The sequence below is a fragment of the Gymnogyps californianus genome, chromosome 3, assembly GCF_018139145.2.
Source record: "Gymnogyps californianus isolate 813 chromosome 3, ASM1813914v2, whole genome shotgun sequence".
Classification (NCBI taxonomy): domain Eukaryota; kingdom Metazoa; phylum Chordata; class Aves; order Accipitriformes; family Cathartidae; genus Gymnogyps; species Gymnogyps californianus.
Window position 1 is genome coordinate 110,916,637 of NC_059473.1, and position 22,747 is coordinate 110,939,383.

General features: G+C 37.7%; 1 protein-coding gene across 2 annotated transcripts; it reads left to right on the plus strand.

Annotated features, from left to right (window-relative positions):
• The first annotated feature begins 245 nt into the window (after positions 1–245).
• Positions 246–21,667, plus strand: CPSF3 (cleavage and polyadenylation specific factor 3). Of its 2 annotated transcripts, XM_050893875.1 has the most exons (18): positions 246–316; positions 1,262–1,325; positions 2,001–2,098; positions 3,034–3,162; positions 4,137–4,314; positions 5,977–6,066; positions 7,120–7,270; positions 9,555–9,730; positions 10,113–10,271; positions 11,039–11,185; positions 12,190–12,342; positions 13,323–13,431; positions 14,194–14,292; positions 15,421–15,515; positions 16,089–16,176; positions 18,668–18,737; positions 19,338–19,434; positions 21,469–21,667. In XM_050893875.1, the coding sequence occupies exons 1-18, from the start codon at positions 246–248 to the stop codon at positions 21,568–21,570; spliced, it is 2,076 nt and encodes a 691-aa protein (XP_050749832.1). In that variant the 3' UTR covers positions 21,571–21,667. The 2 variants fall into 2 exon arrangements, with proteins under 2 accessions (XP_050749832.1, XP_050749833.1); XM_050893876.1 differs by lacking the exons at positions 246–316; positions 1,262–1,325; positions 2,001–2,098 and having other exon boundaries at positions 3,045–3,162; positions 4,265–4,314.
• Positions 21,668–22,747: the final 1,080 nt, after the last annotated feature.

Sequence of the window (22,747 nt, forward strand, 5' to 3'; positions counted from 1 at the left end):
CCCCTTCTCCCAGCGCCGCTGCCGAGACCTCAACGATCTCAACACCCGGGTGAAGACCTCACCCAGGACCATCCGCTCCCCGCCGCCGCCGGCCGGCCCCTCACCTCAGCCCGCCGCCCACACGCACCCTTCCACTTCCGAGTCGCTCCGCCCCGCAGGCGCATGCGCGGCGGAAGCGGAAGGCGGGTGGGGGGGACGGGTGCTGGCGGGGGACAGCGCCGGGCGCCGTCGGGGCTCACGCCACCATGTCGGCGAAGCGGAAAGCAGAGGCCCTGATCCCGGCGGAGGAGAGCGATCAGCTGCTCATCCGGCCCCTGTGAGCGGTCGGGGCGAGCGCGACGGCGGGAGCCGCGCGTTGAGCCTGGGGCTGGGGGGAGTGTCGGGGAGGCGGCGGGGCTGGGGGCCGCCGCCGGGCGGCAGGCGGGCAGGCCAGCCGGCCAGAGGCGCGGGTAGAAGCCCCGTCCTGCGGGGGTGGGTGGGTGCGTGGCCCCAGCCGCGGGCCGGCGCCTCCCGCAGGCACCGGTTGTGCTATCGCGACAGGTGAGGCGGGAGCGTGCCCTGGGTGGCCTGAGTGAAACGTTGTTCGAGGCGTGGAAATCCCGGGCTGCTTCCCCCCCTCCCCCCCCCCCCCCTCGGTATTTCGTTGCTTGCTTTTCCAGCGAGCAGGCAGCCTGCAGTCTCCGGGATAGCTGTCATAGTCGGTTAGAAGGATTGTGTCCTTTTCTTACGCCCTGTTGAAGTGTTGTCTGAGCAAAAATCTTGTTTTCTGCCCTTTGCACATCGATAGCATTGTGGGTTTTGTAGTATTTTAAGCTGAATTTTTTCTCTGGTAAAGATGCCAATGCAATTTGAAGGTGTTTCTGGTAGCATCACAAGAGTTGTCTTCTGGACAACCTGAAGACGCTACTTCAAGCTTATTCAGCCCAAGGTGATTTGTTATTTAAGTAAACTTTCCATTCATTATACATCTCAGTACTTTGAGTCGAATGCACAGGCATGCAATAAAAACCAGAAGAGGCCAAAATAATTTTCCCAAACAGATTCTTTTTATTTCTGCTGCATTAAATAGGGTCTCATTTCCATTGAGATAAATATAACTGATAAAGTAACTGTTCAGTTACTTTAAATATCTGAGCTTAAAAGGACTGTACAGTCATTATTGCTACACAGAAAAATAATCCCACTAGAGGCATCCCATATACAGTTACATCTATACGATGTAGGTTGTTTTAATTTTGATGACTTTGTTATCCTTTTGCAGAGGTGCTGGTCAAGAAGTAGGAAGATCATGCATTATTCTGGAGTTTAAAGGAAGAAAAATAATGGTAATTATTGCATGAATGTATTTGTACACCCTCTCATTACAGTACTTCAGATCACAAAAAGATGTTACGGGTTAAATTCAGCCTCCACGCTGGAGTCAGCCACTGTGCTAGAAGAGGCACATTTTGTAGCTTTCTGGAACAACATAGCATATATGATAGTAGGCATTACAGAGGCTGTGCTGTAAGATAAATCCGTACCCCCGAACAGAATGTATGTGTCTGAAGTGTGGATTCTAAAATTTACACATATTAGGTTTCAGTGGAACCTAAGGCTAATGTTTACCAACAGTTAATGTGTAAACAGTCACGTATAAACACATACGTGTTCTCTTTCCCTTTTCCAGCTGTCTTCTCAGATGGTGGCTGAAATAACTTGCATACACTGGTTCTGTATATTCAGGTGTTGTTGAAGTGTGAATGAAGGCTTGCATAGGTACAAAATTATAAACAAAGACTGAGATCTTTTGAAAGGTGTTCAGTTTCCCAGTAGAGATAAGTTATTTAGACAGAAGCCAGAGATGTGAAATCCAATGCTAAAAGCAGTGCTTAAGGAAAAAATACCTTTTTTGCATGATGCTAAAAGTTACCAGTCACTAGTAACTATAGTTTAGACCAAAATGGAAGAGGGTTTTTTATATGTTCTGTTAGAAGCTTTAACTTTGTTTCATTTTTCAGCTTGATTGTGGAATCCATCCTGGACTGGAAGGAATGGATGCTCTTCCTTACATTGATTTGATAGATCCTGCTGAGATTGATCTCCTCCTAATTAGTCAGTAAGTTGCACCTAAAAGAACAAATATACTGAGGTCGTGGTCTAAGCTGTGTTCACTTGTAGGTTATTAATAGAGGCTGAAAATAGATGTTATATAGATGGTAATGGCATGGCAAAATTTTAGTTTCCGACTTTTTTTAAATTGAGGATGTTCAGTCACTTTTGACATTACAACTCTCCTCTGAGCTCACAGTGATGTCTGACTTTTTTATAACCTGGCCTGCTTTAACACCATTGTGACAGCTTCTAGAATGAGTTTTCTACATAAAGACTGCTGAAAAGTATTGGTTGTGTTTTTTGCTCTATCGGCTTTGAATGAAAAAGGTTCTCGGAGACTTAGGCAAGCTTTGAATATGGTTTAAATATTGCTTAGTGGCTGAGAGACGAGGAGAGCCATTTCTAAATGATTTAACCAATCATAACTGAGTCTCTATAAAATCCTGAGTTTTCGTAGAGTATGCTTGTTCTACCTATATTTCAAAAGTGCTTCCTTAAGATAGGTCGAACTAGAAGTGTGGCCAAATGATTTTATTTTAGTAGTTCATGTTTTAATCCGTAGCGTCCAACATGCAAACTTAGGATCACGTTTGTTAGCTTTCTTGTATCTTTGACATTTATTGTGTTCCTGGTTCCTGTTATTTTTCTCCTTCTAAATTTATATGTAAATTACAAAAAAAGTTAATTCTGAAATTGTATGGGTAAAACCTTTGCAATTAATGGAGAATTTCCTGTATTACTCTTACCTTTTCTTGGTTGCGTTTCTAGTCACTAGTGTACAGAATAGAGACCAGCATAGTTAACAACAAGATTGAAAATTCTGTTTCTGGATTTTCATGACGCTATGTTAATCCAGTGAAGTAGTGAATTGTATGATATATATTATATATTAGTGTTGTGTAATGTTAATGTATTAATTGGATTTGTGTGTCTATTGAGTTTCCATTTAGATCACTGTGGGGCTTTACCATGGTTTTTGCAGAAAACAAGTTTTAAAGGAAGGACGTTTATGACTCATGCCACAAAAGCTATTTACAGATGGCTTCTTTCAGACTATGTCAAAGTCAGGTAAGCTGACCCATGGGTTGTCTCTTCAACTCCTGAATTATTTCACCTGTGTATCCAATAGGAAACTTAAGATGAAGCCACCAAACGTGGCTGGATGAACCTGGATGTTGCCACAAGTAGCAACATTATAACCAGGTTAGAAGTAATGAATTATCTTACTGCTTCATGGATAATGTGTGTCTCAAATAATTTCCTATCAATTAAAAAAAAACCAAAAACTTTCCTTCTTTCCTCTCATTCTTTTAATTTGCCTTATTTGGACCTTTAATAGTATCCCTTTTTCCCCCCATCTGTCTCTCTTAAGACGCTCTTTTGTTCTCATGCTTTTTAATGTCTATTTTTTCTTAAGCTTCAGAGAAGTAGTGAATTTTAAGCCCCTAAAGATACAAATCACTCTTCAGGACAAGGTCAGATTAAATATTAAATATACAAGGAGTGCTCTGTTACTTACATGTTGTTGGGGTTTTTCCTCTCTTTTTTTTTCTTTTCTTTTCTTTTTTTTTTCCCTTCTGTTACATGCCTTGACACATCTTTTCTATGTGAATGCAATGGTCCTGAGCATATCTCAGCAGATTCTAGCTTGGGTCAGAAACCTGATAAACAGTCCTCTTTTAACTTGTTCGTTCTGGGCCGATGGGAAAAGTGTGGTTTAGTTTGGTTTCTGAGGACTGTTACAAGCTAAGTGGCAGACCTCTGTCCAGGGCTGGGAATCCGTTGGTACTTTTAGACAAATACAGAGCTGGTCCTGAACTGAAAAGACTATTCTAGCATGGCCTTTCAAAGGAAGGATGCTTTAACTCTGCTTAGGTGAACTACATTACAGTACCTGGACTTGATTTCTAACGTAGGAGACGTAACATTACTATGGAAGTCTTACTGTCAGTGGGGAAAAATCCAGGAAGTGTTTTTTCCGACTGTTATATAATCTAAGCTGGTAAGATGAGCTGATGTTTAGCCATTTTACTTATATCCAGTAATATATCAGCGGATGACATGCTATATACAGAAACAGACCTTGAAGAAAGCATGGACAAGATTGAGACCATCAACTTCCATGAAGTGAAAGAGGTGGCAGGAATCAAATTCTGGTGTTACCACGCAGGCCATGTTCTGGGAGCAGCCATGTTTATGATTGAAATAGCTGGTGTGAAGGTATTTTCTTTTTATTATAAAGTTGAAATCAAGCCTGAATTCTAATGTGTCATTAATTATTTATTATTGTCTGTTAAGCCCCACCACTGTGGCTGCAGCTGTCAGATAGACTTGGACTCAAGTCAAGGTGGGAGGCCTTGACTTAGAGCATGTATTTTCTCATTGATTGGAACTAGCAAGTGACGTGTATTGCATGAGGTAGGATGTTTGGATTTTATGGGAGTGAGTTACGACTCAGATTTGGAACCAGTAAACATGTAGTTTTCCTTGCTGGTCCACTCAGAGGTAGCTGATAGCTGAGGCAATCTTATGGAAGCTGCATTTCAGTAAAATCTATGAACAGATGTTTGTTTTTGTAATTCTGATTTACCACGTCTGCCTGTCTTGAGTGCTTAAATGGCATTTGCCAAAGTATGTGAGTTATATTTTTCTCATAACACTCTTATGCTAAAGTACCTGAAGAAATAGGATTATTATTAATTTCAGGCACAGAGAGATTAAATAAGTCATCATATAATCACAGGCAGCACCGTGTCAAAACCAGATACTTGAAACTAACCTCATGAATTGGAGTTCAGTTGGATAATCACCACCCAAGAAAAGTTTCATACAGCCTTGAAGAGGGAAGAGAGATGGTGGTCCTGAGGCTTGCTGTCTAGTAGGACTTTGTTCATGGTTCATAATGATTGATAATTTTAAAAGTTTAAAGTTTAAAAAAAGTATAGAAATAGAACTGAATTTACAATGATTACAATAAGATTTAGATATCTTACTGCCTTTTTGGTTTTTTTTTTTTCTGATTAAGGCATGATGGAGAAAGAGATTTCCCTCTTAGTATGCATGACTCAAATGGATTGGGTTTTAATATCCATTATTTTCTTTAATTCCCTGTGATGCAAATGAGGAATGTGATATTAGGTTACCTGTAGACCAGTTATCTGCTGTTGCTGACTATATGTTTTGTTGGTATTCACATTTTCATCAATGGAATGATTGTTAAGTAAAAAATGTTCAGTTTTGAAACCATCATTTTGGGCACAGAGAGCTGCATTCCACCCTGCAGTTAAGAATCCATTAAAAATTACTAACAGTTACAAATTACTTCTTAGTGTAATGGGGAACATGATCATTCCGTTTGGAAAATCTGCTAGATTACAGGCTTTTTTTTTAGTATCAGAAGATCTTAGAATAATTTTTAATAAGTAATTTTATTGGATTATTCATTATACTTGCATTCTGATATGTAAATGCCGTTTTATCTACTTTTTGCTTCCACTTAGGACCTGCTGTATTTTCTGTTATGTCAATTTTTACTTCTTAATGGTCAGTGCATGTGTGCAAAAGGCTGAAAATGGCACCTTTATATCCCAAATGAAAAATTAAATCTTAATTGTTTACCTAGTTCTGTTGGAATTATCGTACTGCCTGAAATACCTTTACTTATTGTGGTTAAAATATTTGTATTGTAGTACTATTGACCTAATATTGTAAGCACTGTCCACATCAGAAGAGTCTTTAGTTAAAGTACAAGTGACCTTTTTATCATAATTCCTTAAAACCATCTTTGCTTAAAAAATATCATTCCTATACAACAGCTTTTTAAAGACTGTTGACCTGGTAGAACCTGTAATCAGAATAACTGCTTCTCTTTGTCTCCAATAGCTTTTATATACAGGTGATTTCTCAAGACAGGAAGACAGACATCTGATGGCAGCTGAGATTCCAAATATTAAACCCGATATTCTTATAATTGTAAGTTTTACAAAATTATTTCTTTATAATAGTAATTAAATATGTATAGGGGTCTTAATTAAAGCTAAAATGGAATAAGAAAAACAGTGGAGATTTACTGGTAGTACGTGATTTGTGATAAATATCCAAACGCTTGGGTGTTCAGAACACTCCAACATTTCTTTTCACTGTATTAAAAAGTCTAATTTTTGTTTTATAATTCTTCCGATGAAGTTCCTTAAGCCTCTAGACAAACCTTTTCAAGATAGGAGATTTATTAGATTTCGACTTGTGTTTGCTAGATGTATTGTACAAACCCCAATTTAGCCAGATACCTTTCTTTAGTAGATCCTAACCTACTTCCAACTATGTTGAGAACTTGTCCTGGGTGGAGGTGCCCTGAGTGCTATTCCATATTTTTGTATTCTTTTCTTTTCTGAGCGAAATGGTTTTATTCTGAATCCGTGTTTGGAAAACCAGAAGCTCAGAGGAAACTCTAAAAGTAACAGTTTTATCTGGAAACGAGCAGTGGGATCTTTCAGAGTAACACTTAAATTATTTCATTTATTGTGTCCCTTCTAACTGCTTTCTGTAACTGATAATTTCATTTCAAGTCACATCAAAATCTTGTATTTTGTGTAAGTCCTATATTTTAGGCTAGGTGTTTCTAAATTGTGGCACGTACCACTAGTGAGCCATGTTAACGTGATAACCCCTTCATCAAAGCAGTGGCAGCGTTTCCAGTTAGGAAAATAAGTATGTTAAATTTGAAACCTCTTAAAAGAAGCATCAAAATTAATAGTTCTCACTTTTTTTTTTGCTAACAGGATCTGTCTTTCCAAATTGCTGGGAGGGGTTTGAGAGAGGGGAAATTTTGGTTATTTATCTTGGTGGAGGTGGTTGTGGGAATTTGGGGGTGGTTTTGATTTTTCCCTTCACCTCAACCCTCTCCCTCCCGTCCCCACCATGTTAACACCAGTATGTTTTTCTGCATTTTCTTGTTGGATTCAGAGGAGAAGATCAAGAATTAGTCTCTGTGTCAGTACTTTTAATATTCAGTTTCTCTATACATAGGAATCCACGTATGGTACTCATATTCATGAAAAAAGGGAAGAGCGGGAGGCAAGATTCTGTAATACTGTTCACGACATTGTAAATAGAGGAGGTAGAGGTCTTATTCCTGTGTTTGCCCTGGGTCGAGCTCAAGAACTGCTTTTAATTTTAGGTACGTACCTTACCAGCTCCTCTTAATAAAAGGCATATAAAGTTAAATGAGAATGTTTTCATGTGCAGTCTTTCAGATATAATAATTTTTTAAACAACTCTTCAGCCATTTTCCAGTGTGTTAATTACCTGAGAATATATAATGCACGTTTGTTCAAATGCAAAAAATCCAATAAACCAACCAAGGCAGTTCTGCTTTGTTTGGTAGGGTGGAGACCTAGAAAGGAAAGGGTAATGGCATGGTAATATGTGCTTGACTTTTGAATCTTGTTGAACCAGGATTTCAGCAAATAGGGACTACAGATAGAAAAGTAAGCAATCACAACAACTGTTCTGTTTAAACTATACTGCTAAAAAAACGTAATTTTGTTCCAAAGTTTCACTGTCTTTGCCCTTTAATTCACAAACCTATATGAGGAAGTCTTAATAGGAAAAGCTGAGAAGACCATAACAGACACTTCTAGCATTTCTAAAGTCCTAATGATGATGGGAAAGCAAATTAGGCTTTGTTAAGAAGAGCAAAAATGGAGGGGCAGGGGGGAATTATACCTGATCATAACAAGCCACTGCACATAAAATATATAGGTAGTTGTTACAAGGTACTTCAGATAAAACAGTTTTTAAATAACTTATTTCCAGGCTTCTTTGCTTCCTTTTAGCACATTTAATTTGTACTATGTTATGTGGTTTTTCACTAGTCTTTTCGCTCATGCAAATACTGGCAAGATCAAAAGATAACTATCTCAAAATTAAAATACTTATTTTTAGGGGTGTTGAATCTAAAGTGTTACCTAAAATACTTGAAATTCTTCTCACTTTCCATTTCAGTTTAGCTCAACATTAGAAACTAGTTTGTTTTCAAAATGTGTTACTGCTCTATTCAACTGTTAATAAGAAATTTGGATCTAGGCATGGGGTAGTATTCAATGTTGTAGGATTATTTACTACTTTTCATTGATCGAAGGGTTTTTTACTTTATAGAGGAGACAAAACCTGAACATTTTAAATCTTGTGTACCCATTAGTTGTAATTTGTTGGCCTCTCCTTGCTGTGTGTAGATGTTAAAGTGAGTTTCTAAAGATAAGCTTGAAAATACCTCTAGTAAAGCTAGGCATGCAATTGGATGCTTAATTAGGTAGAAAATGCAATTGCATCTCACATGCCTACACAATTGAGCCTGCAGACTTCTGTGTTTGTTTTTCTTCTTTCCGTAAGTGTATGACAAAAAATAAAATACTGTGTTATGGTATAGAAAATTGTGACTATGGGTGTAGTCTTTTAATGTCACTCTAAGTCCTGCTGTTGGTTCTCTTTTATTGGCTGTTTCCACCTTACGCTTGAGATTCTTAAGATAGTCATGGCACTGAGCCTCTCTGACATGTTCTGAAAAGCTTTGTCTGCAAATCAAAAATGTTAAGTTAAAGCCATATCATTTTAAATGTACAAATACAGCCAAAAGAGTGTACCTCTATTTTTGGATGATTGTTCCTCACTTATGCAATATAAATATGTTTTAGACTAGCAGAACTGTATCCAAGTGGGAAAACAAGTAAGTTATGCTTGTATAGCTGCATTCAGTTCTCTTCTTTGTGTTTAGTAAAGGTCACGGCTACTGTCATCAGTGATAAAATAAGTTGTGGTTAGTGGAGGCTTTTTTCCTGTTTTGGTTTCAGTTAAGCTTGTAAAATGTAACAGTTGGTGATATACAGGAAGCCAGGCTTGATAACTGGGTGATCCCTTCACGCCTTGAACTCCATGGATTTGTTTTACAGAACTTTGATGTAGTAGATTCTCACCAACATATCTATGTGCAGATGTCCCTAGCTGTTACATGTATAATTAATATTTGACAGAGACATTTTAGCTTTATTGCAGTGGTGTGGTAAAACTTGCGTTGTTGTAAATGTAGATTTATTGCTGTGTAATATCATGTATACTTTATACCTTGTAGCTGGTGATTGATTGGAATTTGACCTGCCAAAAATATCTGAAGTTCATCTTTTTCTTGTTTGTTTGCCTGTTTGTTTGTACTAGTTGTGTACATTTTTAGTTGGTAATTGCTTTTTCTTCTTTAGTAGAGCAGGTGAAAAAAAAAAAAAGACTGTGATTGTGATTTTTTGTAATAAAAATGAAAAAACCCACCGCTAAATCTGTTTTACAAGAAGTATTAACATTTCTGAGAAGCACTCATTTTGGAGATAATGCTGTGGGTGGAGTTGTATGGTTTTTTGGTTGGTGGTTGGTTGGGGTTTTTTTGTTCTTATTCATTGTTTTTGTTTTTTTAGATGAATACTGGCAGAATCATCCTGAACTCCATGATATCCCTATATACTATGCCTCCTCTTTGGCAAAGAAATGTATGGCAGTTTATCAGACATATGTCAATGCCATGAATGACAAAATCCGCAAGCAAATTAACATCAACAATCCATTTGTTTTCAAGCATATTAGTAATCTGAAGGTAAGCGTGAGATAAGGTTGTCTTACAAAAGAGGAAGGGTGACAGAAGAGTTCCTATTTGCTGAATAGTTTGCATGTTTACTATTCTAATAGATTGATTAGGGACAGGTTTATATCTGAGTTATCTGCTATCCGAGTGTTTAGAGGGCTGGTTGAGGGGAGCTTATGCCCCAACTTTTCTTCCACTATAGATCCCTGTGCTTATAGTTTGCTCCTTATGGGCATTAGTAGGAGGAACTTTCCTGCAAAGGGCACTTTTTATGAGGTTGAGGTATAATCTGTGAACATAGGGCTCTACTTGTGCGTTGTTCAAGGGTGCAGCTAGGTTGTCCTTCACTTAAGCGAGTTATGGTAACTGATATTCTTGCTGTTTGTCCATTTAGAGTATGGATCATTTTGATGATATTGGCCCAAGTGTTGTGATGGCTTCCCCAGGTATGATGCAGAGTGGCTTATCCAGAGAGTTGTTTGAGAGCTGGTGCACAGATAAGAGAAATGGAGTAATTATAGCAGGGTACTGTGTTGAAGGAACGCTTGCTAAGGTGAGTTGCTAATGCATCACAACTTCTTAATATGAAGTAGTATTCATGTTATGTTTAAAAAGAATTGTGCAATAGCAAGTGTCTTCATTTGGATTTACTGAGAAGATTGTTGTCAGGTATGCATAATTATGTAGTCAAAACTAATTGCTTTTGGCTAATACTAATGAGAAGTACAGAAAATTTGCATATGGTCATTTCCAGTGATGTTATACAGAACAATCTTTTCTAGGAGCAGTTAGCTTGTCATGAGAAAGAATGATTGATACTTTTCTCCATCTTTAGACCCCTCCACCATTTAACTTTCTGAGAGGGGAGCCCTAACCCTAAATCTAGAGGAGTAGATATTAAATCTAACACTACTTACGTGTCAGAGATTAGACTGCCTTGTGCATGTTGTGCCACTGTCCGGTTGTAGAGAATGAAATCCTTCCTTCCAAATTCCCGCAGCTAAGGGCAACCAGAGCATCTAGTTTTGCCTTTAGAGATAGAAGTCACACACTTCTTGTAATTTCAATGCAAATTTGAGAGATGTATGTGGAAGAAGAATGAACTCCCAGATCTGCTGAGGATGAAAAAGATTAAATGGTGTGTGTTGTGCATGCTTTTTTCATGTGTGTGTTTTGTGAAATTTGAGATATTTTTTTCAGTTCTTCACATTTAACCTGGCTGCCAATATTATTTCATTGATTTTTGAAATGTAAAGCATTAGTTATATGGTGTCTCTAGGAGGCTTTCAGTTTTTTATTTAAAGTGCTCTTTTTTTCTAGCATATCATGTCTGAACCTGAAGAGATCACAACTATGTCAGGGCAAAAACTCCCGCTGAAGATGTCTGTGGATTACATCTCTTTCTCTGCTCACACAGATTATCAACAAACTAGCGAATTTATCCGGGCCCTGAAACCTCCACATGTGGTTAGTATACATGCTGCCCATTTCTCCAGAGTGGGATTCATCAAACCAGTTCACAGCCTTGAACCATCAAGGCACGTACTGGTGTCTAGCAGTAGCCAGCATCCCTATGCTTTGAATAATAAAAGGTGGAGGTTTTAACCATTTTTCATCATGTTACCTCAGCAAAGTAAAGATGAACTTGCTCTTGACTGTCTACATGTGGAATATCTGGGGATGACTTTCAAGAAAGTGGTATGGTCCATAACCTGTTTCAGCAGTGTTTTGCACAAGTAAGATACAGTATAGGACAACATTAAGTTGGGGACACTGATATTGGAATAATTCACTGGAATTTGCCTGAAAATAAACAAGAAAACATTGATTGAAGGTATGTAGCAGGCAGCAAAAGACAAAGGCAGCACTTGCGGGGAAAAGCATGAGCAAATCACAGGGAGCAGGAGGTGTGAAGGACCAGAATATGAAAATGGGGACTAGGATCTGAAACTTACTGAGGCTGGAGGAGAATCAGTGTGCAAGCACAGTAAGAAAGAAAACAAATCATAGCAGAAGAAAAGAGGATTTAACTTGGCAAAGAAGATTGTGAACTGTGAAGCATCCTTTCTGAATTGCATGTTTATGTTTATCTACATGCAGACACAAAAATGTAAAGCTAACTAACTTTTGTTGTTGAACTTAAGTTAATACTTCCCTTTCATAATATAGCAGTGTGTTTGTGTATGAAAAGTTAAATGGAATCTCTGTAATGTATTCTGCTTATTTGCATGTATTTTTCTACTAATACTCAGGGTTGTGAAATCTAGGCCTTTCAATAATACATAGAATGCAAAGACACACATAGAACTACGTAATATATTTGAGCTAATGTTCCATATATTGTGACCTCATGAAACTACATTTTTTTAAAGATGAGGTACAAGATGGCAGTTTTCTTGGATAATTTGTTTACTACACATGTCTGGTTGGACAAATAACTTCTGCTAAAAGGAAAACTGTCTTTCCTATAGATTTTAGTTCATGGTGAGCAGAATGAAATGGCCAGATTGAAAGCAGCATTGATACGGGAATATGAGGATAATGATGAAGTTCATATAGAAGTTCATAATCCTAGGAATACTGAAGCTGTGACATTAAACTTCAGAGGAGAAAAACTTGCCAAGGTATAAAATCATATTTTCTTATCTGTACAACAGTATTTTCCTCTGGGATAAAAACTACACATTTTCTTCCAAGCCTCTATTTTTAATTGGTTTTGGATTGTGTATGTTTTCCAGGCATTCAAAGTATGTGAATGTTTTGTGTTTAGTGTTGTATTTGGGGTTTGGTGTTGGGGTTTTTTTGGTGGTTTGGGTTTTTTTGGCTCTTTACTCTTCCAACCTTTTCTTGTGTTACATCTCAGAATGCTTGTTGGTTACTCTGACCTTTTATTTTCAGAGTTAATTTTATACTGTGTTTGATTTTTCTGAGAAAACTATTTCATCTTGTGCTGGCTTTGGCTGGGCTAGAGTTAATTTTCTTCATAGTAGCTGGTACAGAGCTATGTTTTGGATTTGTGCTGGAAACAGTGTTGATAATTCAGGAATGTTTTTGTTATTGCTGAGCAGCGCTTACACACAGTCAAGGCCTTTTCTGCTTCTCACCCCACCCCACCAGCGAGTAGGCTGGGGGTGCACAAGAAGTTGGGAGGGGACACAGCTGGGACAGCTGACCCAGCTGACCAAAGAGAGATTCCATACCATCTGATGTCAGGCTCAGCATATAAAGCTGGGGGAAGAAGGAAGGGGGGGACGTTTGAAGTGATGGCATTTTGTCTTCCCAAGTAACCGTTACGTGTGATGGAGCCCTGCTTTCCTGGAGATGGCTGAACACCTGCCTGCCGATGGGAAGTGGTGAATGAATTCCTTGTTTTGCTTTGCTTGCGTGCGCGGCTTTTACTTTACTTTCTTTATCTCAACCCACGAGTTTTCTCACTTTTACTCTTCTGATTCTCTCCCCCATCCCACTGGGGGGGGTGTGAGCGAGTGGCTGTGTGGTGCTTAGTTGCCGGCTAGGGTTAAACCACGACACATCTCTATAGTTACCTTTAAGCTATGAATACTTCAGATTGCCTTGTTGCACTATGTTTGTTTTTTCTCTCCAGGTGATGGGATCTTTAGCAGATAAGAAACCAGAGCAAGGACAGCGAATTTCTGGAATCCTAGTTAAAAGAAATTTTAACTATCACATCCTTTCTCCATGTGACCTCTCCAGTAAGTAAAGACAGTGATGTGCTCAGTATGTAATTGAAACTTAATGTATCCTTCTTTTGTCATTAAAACACGTACGATACTGTTTTTCTCATAATTTTGTGTTTGATAAGCAATTAGTGAACACACTGGTTTTATTTTGGTTTAGTTTTGCCTGAAGTTCTGAACTGTTGTAGTGAGAAGAAAGGCATTCAATTCATTCTCCAGTGAAGTTTAAAATCTTTTCTATTGTTTCTGTAAAAGAAAAGAAGCAAAATTCCGTTTCCCTTCTGGTTACTTAAAACTTCTTCCTCTGCATGAATATGCATAAAACATGCCAGTGAGAACAGAAGAGCATCTTGATCAATTGTCCTGCCAGTTTCTAAAATGTCATTAGTTTTTAGTGTAAAAAGCTACAGTACTGTGAAAATATTTGTGTATTGCTTCTATGCTATTTATTGCTAAAGAAATTGATCTGTTCTCAAAATAGAAGAATAATTAAATGTAAGGTCAGAAGAGCTTGGGGGAAAGCAATTCTGCTCTCCTAGTTCATTGTTTGCCTCTAATGGGTATGATAAAATAACAAGCTCTTGCTGGTTTCTTAACCACTAATATATTCTTTATCTTACAATAGATGCTCCACCCTCCTCTTTACAAATTGTTCTTTTCAACCCTCTGTCTTAAATGTATCAATGCCATTATTTATCTACAGTGGCAATCTTATTTTTTAGCAAGTAAATTCAAAGGGATAATTTTTAATACTTTTTTTTTTTTTAATTCTTTCAGATTATACCGACTTGGCAATGAGCACTGTAACACAGACACAAGCCATTCCATACACGGGCCCTTTTAATCTGCTTTATTATCAGCTACAAAAACTTACCGGTGCGTATTTGGGAAGACATGGTCATGATTTATAGCGGTCAACTTTTAAAACAACTTCCAGTCTTCAGAGGTCTTCTGAGTGGAAGTTTCTTTGCCAGTAACTGAAGTGCCACAGTTTGTTTCATATTTTACAACTTCCATTAGATTATGCAGCTTCTGCCAGATCCAGTTCATGAGTACAATACTTCCTTTTGGGGGGATTCTACTGTAGCTGTATTACAAAATCATGCGCATATAGCAATATAGAGACTAGGCCGATTTTTGTCTCCTGTCAGCCCCCAAAGTTAAGTGCTATAGCCACTCCGATGTAAAATTTATTAATTGATCTTTTCTCTCCAGCCCCAAAATAGAATGGTAGTGCCATCCAATTAATAAAAACAAAAGCTCTGTCCTCCTTTGTGACAGACAGCGTCTTCTGTCCCTCTCCAAGAGGCAAGAATCTAACCTTGTTGGCTTTTTCTGAGTCAGAAGCCATTTAAATCTGCCACTAGTGTGATCCCCGGTGCCTCTGTCTAGCTTTCTTAAAGGTTAGGGGCAACTCCTGTCCTAGTTCATTAAAGGCACACACACTTTGCAGGATCCCTTCCCAGATTTAAAGCTCAGGGTTTTTTTTCCTTCTCTAGCATCAGAATCTGTTTCATATCACTAGTAAAGAGAAAACCTGTATTCAGTTGATGTTCAGGTCTCATAACCTGAGTGCTACCTGGCACACAAATGCTTTTGTTTTAAGCTCTATGCTTATGTAAGCAATGGGTTATCCTTTAAGAGTATAAGAGGAGCTGGTTAATTCTGCAAACGGAGCACTAAACTTCTCGTTTGTTTTCTTTTTCATTGGTGTACTCACATCAGTCTGCTAAGCCAGTCAAATATCAGAATTCAAAACAAGTAAAATGGCCAATATTACAAACTAAAAAACCCCAAACAATCCAGAACAAAGAAAATAATATGTCAGGTAAGGGAAGAGAGTATGCGCTTCCATTTTGTGAGCTGCTCGGAGTAGCTGTGATAATAACAGACAACCCCTCTTATTCTTAAAATGACCTCTTAAAATGAGTTCTTATGTGGATAGAGTTAGTCTTGCTTTCAGTATAATTTTGTTCTTGCTAACCATTTGTTGTCACTTCTTAGGTGATGTAGAAGAAATAGAAATCCAACAAAAACCAGCCCTGAAGGTTTTCAAAAATATTACTGTGATCCAGGAACCAGGCATGGTAGTCCTTGAGGTGGGCATTGGTGAGGCAGAAAGAAGTATTTTGTTCTCCAGTTTCTGCAAAATAGTATCTTATAGATGCCATGCAGAATTAAATGTTTTAAGTAGTTTTCTGTTGGATGACAAGTAGAACGAAAGCTAGAACAAAGTTCCCTTTGAGCTATGGTCCTGTGTTGATGCATGTTGTTTCATTTAGCCACTGCTAGTTTCTTTTTTGCTGTGACTCAAGAGTATAATGGCGGATTCAGTGCCCTCTTTTTATTTCGCAAATAGTAATTGGAAATAACATCAAATGGTGTTCCCTCCTTCCCCTCTCCCCTCCGAAATAGTTGTGGTAATTAATAACTATTTCATAAATGTGTTCAGAAACATTCAACAGCTTGAATTTTTCATGGGAAGTTACTGGAATATACCAAGTTAAAAGTAGTTGTTAATTTGGTGTACAATGTGTGACAGTCATTTGAAGCTAGAATTCAGAGAAAAGCAAATAGGAGAATGGAATGAATGTTACATATTTTTATGTTGCATTATTCACTCAGCCCAAATAATGGGCTCAAATTATGAAATTTTTTTTTTTCTCTTCCAGTGGGTGGCAAATCCTGCTAATGATATGTATGCAGACACCGTGACAACAGTGATACTGGAAGTTCAGTCAAATCCCAAAATACAGAAAGGTACTAAGTTTAGTGTATGTTCATGTAACTGAGGCATTTCTTCTTAATTTTTTATATCAAGCTTAGGGGGATATAATGCCTGGCAATAGATTGCAATCACCCTGTTGTTGTTCCTCTCCTTATGAAACTTTTTAGGGAGTAAGATTTGCTACTTAAAAACAGAATTACAGCTTGGTCTTCATTATTTGTAACACGTTCATTTGTTAAAACTTTCTTTTATGTGGCAACTGGTAGCTGACTGTGGAAAATGTGACCTTATTTAAAATAAGTTAAATGTTACTCACTTTAGATTTTTGTATATAAGCAATTTATGATATCTCATTTAAATATTTCAATTTCTCATTTGAAAGTTGTGATTACCATTCATGAGTGGTATTCCTATGACTGTACATCAGAAAGAGTTAGGTAGACAATGCTGAAAAAAAGTCAGACTAACTTCACAATTACACTTACGCAGACCCTGTAACCAAGTAATATTATCAAGTAGTGATAGCATCATCAGATACTGGGTTTGACGTTGCTGTTCAAGAATCACAGCAATTTTATTGGGATTACTGGTGATGATAGTTTACATTTTTCCACTGTTTTGCTTTTGAACATGTATGTCACTGTGCTAAGAATCTGGAGCAAGTATTGAATATTGAGTTGGCCACTGAGGATAAATGTTGGCAGCTTGGCAACACAGTAACACAGATAATTTAATGATAATCCATTTATCAAAATAAAATAAGGATATGGGGGTTTTTATTTTCTAGGGTTTTAAATAACTGTTTTGCTACTACCTGCATCATTACTTGGACTATACATTATTATTTTACTTACAAAGATCTTACTAAATTCTGCCTTTGTGTACCCTTGCTCACCTAGTGAAATAAGTGACAGTTGGGTATCCATCTTAGAGCATTACTCATCTCCAGTTTTGATGTGGTTAGGCAAGCAGAACCCAAAATTCTGTTCCCTGGGTGTTACATAAAAGTAATACCATTTGGTGGTTGGTTTTGTGGTTTTTTTTCAGCAAAAGGGCAGTATGAGTAGAGATCTTACTAAATTAATCCCAAGGTCAAACCTTAAAAACTCACGGGCTATGTCTGTAATGCCCAGCAGGTATGTTCTATGACCCTAAAATAGGGGACCAGTGGCACATGTGACCTTAGTGCCCATTTTTTCTTTGTGTGGGAACTAGAGTACTGGGGAGGAGGTGAGGAGGTCCTTCTGACATGAACCCAGGACACATCTGAGGTGTGCACTTGAACCCAGAAGCCTTCAAAGCAGCTCAGATCCTGTGCCGTATCCTGTACATATCACCCCTTCGGCCTCCAACTTCCTTGTCAACTCATTCTGTGATCATCTTCCTTTTAACCAGTTCCAATGTTGAAAATTCTGTACCGTTCCACATCTTCCCATCTTACCTAAGGGTTTTTCATGTCATTCGGTATCAGATCCTCTCCTGAAATCTGATGATCAAGGTCTGCAATGTATCCTTACAATAACTGATAATTTTAAATTACCAGAGACTGATAGTGAGTGGTCTGGCTTGATCTGTCTCTGTGGATCCCACATGACGTTTTATTGTTGCTCAGCTGACCATGTGCCTGCCCTTGCCTCATTTCCAGTATAAAGTTATTTTGCTTAGTGCATTCAGGTACTGCATCTTATCTAAGGGATCGTAAATTTTTAAGATACGCTTGCTTGGTCTCTTGCAATTATGAAGTTCTTCAAAGAATTTCTAAGAAATTCTAACTACCATTGTGTTCCGTTCTCTGAATTCTTCAGCTGCTTTAGAAGTATTGAAAACTAGTTTTTCAAAAGCCTTATCTGTTTTGCTTATCCGTCAGTGAAAAAGGTAGTGATTTTCACAATTGGCTCTTCCTATAGACTTCTGGCTCCTTTAATGATCAAATCCTTAAATAATTACGTTGAAAAGAAAATTACTTGTTTTAAACTACCTCTTGATTTCGAAACCAAGTCTAAAAACAGTATCACTATTTTTATTTCAACCTCTCTATGCTGAAACATATTCCAGGAATGTCTGTGCCTATTACTACTACTCATGTTTGCTGTCCAGTTTCACTTTATGTATTCTCTGCATGTTCCTAGCCTCCATGATGTGGTATTTTCCTATAATAAGAGAAAATGGAGGGATTATAAACAAATGATGAAAGTAGATTATTTTCACTTTTACGTAAAGGAAATGTGAGAAGTAACGAGCATTAACAATAAAAAGGAGAATTAAAAAGTGAGAATGAGACTTGCAAAGTTTTCTATTTTAAAATGCAGTAAGTACAGGGAACATATATTTAAAATGTATGTACTTCCTCGACTCTTCCATCTTTTTTTAATACATTTTCTTTATAAATTGTTTAAACATATATATCTTATGTAGCTTTTGGATTGTTTTTCATGAAAGTCAGTTAGGAACCAGGATGTATTAATTAGCCAATTTTCCCTCCCAGCAAACGTCTGTGAAAGTAAAATGACTTTTTCTTTTCAGCTGCAGTTCCTAAAATTTCCAAAAAAGTAGATATGGATGTGTATAGGAAGAGAATGGAGATCATGCTTCAGTAAGTTGGCATATATTTTTCTAAAGGAAAATGATCACTGTTAATCATGTACATACAATAATTTTAGTATAATACAGTTTAAAGATACAGTTATTTAAAAATGCTTTATGCAAATTTACTTCAGTCTAATTTCTGTAAAGGCCAGGAATTAAGTAAAGAAAGAGGTACAGTAAAAGTTCTCAGCATCATTAAAATTTTGAATACAGGGCCCAGTTATTTCTTCCAGAAGCAGATTTTTAAGTTGTCTCCCAAAATTATGCTATGAATGGTTATGAAAATACCTTTTTGGATCACGTCTCTTTTAAAACTTACTCTGATATATATTCTGTTATTTATGTAGAAATCTTGCCCCTCTTGAAATCAGAGGAATCCTTCCCTTCATTTATGATAAGATTTATTTCGGTAGAATACTGTTACGTGACACCCACTCTCATAATAATTTAGATTGGTATTTGTTAATTATATCTGAGTGGGTTAAATAATAGTTGCTGAAAGGAGATACTCTGCTGACAAAATGCCTTTGGAACCCTGAGGTTAATAGAAAGAAAAACACAAGTTTGCTGTTTGGCCACATCTTACACGCATAGGTCTTTGTTTTAGGGATATGTTTGGAGAAGACTGTGTGAGTTCAAAAGATGGCTCTGTCCTGTGCATCACGGTTGATGGAAAGACTGCAAACATTTCACTGGACACTCGGGTATGTACAGCAAAGCACTTGCTTTTGTGTGCACTATGTTTAGCAGAGGTGAGTCTCCCGTTTAGTATACAGTGCTGCCTAGAATATCATGTTCCCGTTTGCTAAGGAAATGTTTTTGTATTTGGTATCAAAACAGCTTAAGGCTACTCACTTTCCATTAATTTCATTGACATTCTCATCAGTCTATCAGCACCTAGCCTTTCTGAGAGAAATACGGATCCAGCCTGCAAGCTAAGTTTACTGAGTTTGTTACAGAAGCATTTCCTAGAGAGTTTTCTTCATTTAAAAAATGCTCGCAATGTTTATGTAACAAATGCAGTAAATTTGGAAGAAAACCCAGTATTTTTCAGCAGCTCTCTACTTGTATAAAAATGAATAAAGAAAGATTGTAGAGGAGAAACTGATTTAACCCACAGATTTTCTTTAAATGCTCTTAAAACATAGGCTCTGGTCTGAATAATTGAACAATCACAGAGTAGGAATGATGCTAATAAAATTTTTTTGTTCATCTTGATCCTTTTGTAGCTAAATTGAAAGCCTGAAATACTCACAAAAAGAAATACTTTATTAATTTACTAGCTAGGTTCAGAATTGGATGTCATGCATGTCAGAAGAATGCTTTAAGAAGCTATCACACTTAGTTATTCGAACAATGTGGAACTGTAAAGAATGGTTAAAACCATGTCCTCAGTGTCCTTAAGCATTTTCATGTGTTGACTTTCTGTCACTATTAATAACATATTAAAAATATGTAATGTATTACCACTATCCATAGTAGTAATACATTCCACTGGAGTAGCTCTCAGGTGCTGTCCTTAGGGACCACAACAAATGTTTTAGGTGTGCTACAAACCCAGAAGAAAAGGTTGGTCCCTGCCCAAAATTTGTTACCTATTGAAACAAACCAAGTGAATGTTAATTATCTGAAGAGGATAGTGAGTTACAGTCTTGTGGTTGACACACAATGCTTGCTGTGTTATCTTTTTTCAGTTTTTTAATAAACATATGCTACATTTCAATGTATACATAGTACAGAAAAATACAGGACTGATGAAAAGAGCTCTTGCAATAGAGAAAAAAGTAACAAGACTGGAAAAAAATGCATACTGCTTAATCAACAAGTTAGGTTTCTTTTTCCATATAATATTATACTGAGATATGTCATTATTGTTAAAAGACTTGTGTACTGACAGAAACCCTAATGGCAATTCAACTGCAACAGTGTGTATCTTTGTAATACTTATTTTACATACTATGTTGGCAATGGCAAGCTTGTGCCATTGTGAACCAAGTTTTACAAGAAAGATCTGCCCTTCTTTATGTGCGTATGTGTCTTCTTATAAAACTTCAATAGTTTTAAAATAAAAAAAATGTTTAGTATAGATCTGGCTATATGATGGGACGTGGATTTATTTTTTCCACTTTAACTCTTAACATTACAGTTAACATGCTTTTAAGAGCATTGTTAGATAACATTAATTGCATGTTTGCTGTTGCAGATGCCTGCCTTCCCCCCTGCCCCAAAACCCTTTATGGTTGAAAGGCGTTAACTATTCTTTAAATTAAATGTTATCTTATGGATGTGGGAACATCAATGTGGAGACTCTGTGAGTGCAGGTGCCTGTACCTCTGTGATGAATGCAGGTGTTTTACAGTATTAACCTAATACAATGCAGGTGAATTCACAGATAAAATGAAATCTCCAAGGACTGAACCTTGTGTGGTTTTATTTGATTTTGAATTAAATGTAATCTACAGAACTTAATGCATTTTACATAGTAGTTTTGAAACAAGTTATTAATCAAACATAAAACTCGAGATTAAGCTTCTCGTTCCTCAGCAGGACATGCGTAAGTCTTCTCTGAACTCTTCTAAATGCTGGCAGACCATTTAAAAACATACAGTGCCGCTCTTTATAACTTTCTTTTCAATTTGCATGAGTACTTTTTCCTTTCCCCTTATGAGCATTCTTCACATGCTGAAAAGGAATATGAAATGCTAGTTGTTCTAACATACTTCTTTTTTTGTTCCCAGGCAGTTGACTGTGAGCCAGGAAGTGAAGATGACGAATCCCTTCGTGAAATGGTGGAACTGGCTGCACAGAGGCTTTATGATGCTCTCAGCCCAGTATACTGACCTCTGTAGATACCTAGGACACATCCAAAAAATCTTTTAAATGTTCAATTTATTTGAACTATTTTTTAAGAGTAAATAAAATTTTTTTCTTCAGTAAGTCAAACGTATCAATTCTGTGACTGTGAAACTGCTGAGTTATTTCAAATAATGGATGAGCATCCTTATAGCAACTATATTTGTGCATATAGATCATAATAAAATCAGGCAAAGTGTGCATATGTTCTTTTTTCTTACGTGCACATACAAGAAGTAAGAAAAAACTCTTAACCTATCTAAATGTAGAATTACAGAAATTAAATTGAGAGAGTTTTCTGTTTTTGAAGATTAACGACCAGTTGGAGGATAAACTGGATGTTTTGGGTTTGCATATGCTCAGAATCAAGCTTGTATCTAATTTTGTTCCTGTCAAGGAAGCAATTACCTGCCTGCTTGTATCTGCTTGAAGTCAAAGGGGGCTTGAACACATTTAAAATGGAATCCATGTTTGCATACTGGGGTTCATTGGAGCTTTAAAACTATGTATGCAGGCATTGCCATTAACTGGACTAGATGAACAAAACCAGCTTCATGCGAAGTCAGTGCTTAGGATCTGTAGCAGCCTCAAGTGCCATTTCTGTGACAGTCAGCACACATCTGCTCCCGGTGACGGCCCTGTCACTCAGTGCTGGTGAAATGGTCTTCCTGGGCAAAGTGAAACATGGTATCAGAAACTGCAGAATGTAGAGAAGAATTTCAAATATAAATGGGATAGTCCGAATTAGCTGGGGTTGTTGCCAAACTGTAAATCGTGCTGGAAAATGAGTTTTCTACAAAAGGACTTTATCTTTCTCTTGTATGCACAACTTTTTTTCCCCCTTTAGCCAACTAAATAAGAGTATGAAGTCTTTTAAAGGAGATAATTGCATTTTCTTAAAAAGGAAGTCTCTCTTTAGAATAGATGATAAAAATCTTATTCTTGAAATAGTGCATGTTTTTTCAAACGTGCTTTCAGCCAATATGGGGGTGGCAGGTGGGGTGTGAATGTGTCAATGGGTTAGGGCCCCAACACTGCCTTTCCCTCTTCCCGGGCTGCTGGCCCCGGCGGGCCGGCTCTCCCGCCGCCGTGCCCGGCCTGCCGCGGGCGCCCACGGCCGCTGCCGTGGAGGAGGATGCCGCCCCGCGGGGAGCGCCCTCTTGT

Excerpts from the sequence above, each read along its gene's own strand:
- CPSF3 (XM_050893875.1), top strand. The coding sequence starts at position 246 with ATGTCGGCGAAGCGGAAAGCAGAGGCCCTGATCCCGGCGGAGGAGAGC. Across the intron at positions 2,099-3,033 it reads GATCTCCTCCTAATTAGTCA|TTTCCATTTAGATCACTGTG; the intron begins GTAAGTTGCACC and ends GTGTCTATTGAG. Across the intron at positions 11,186-12,189 it reads CCCTGAAACCTCCACATGTG|ATTTTAGTTCATGGTGAGCA; the intron begins GTTAGTATACAT and ends TCTTTCCTATAG.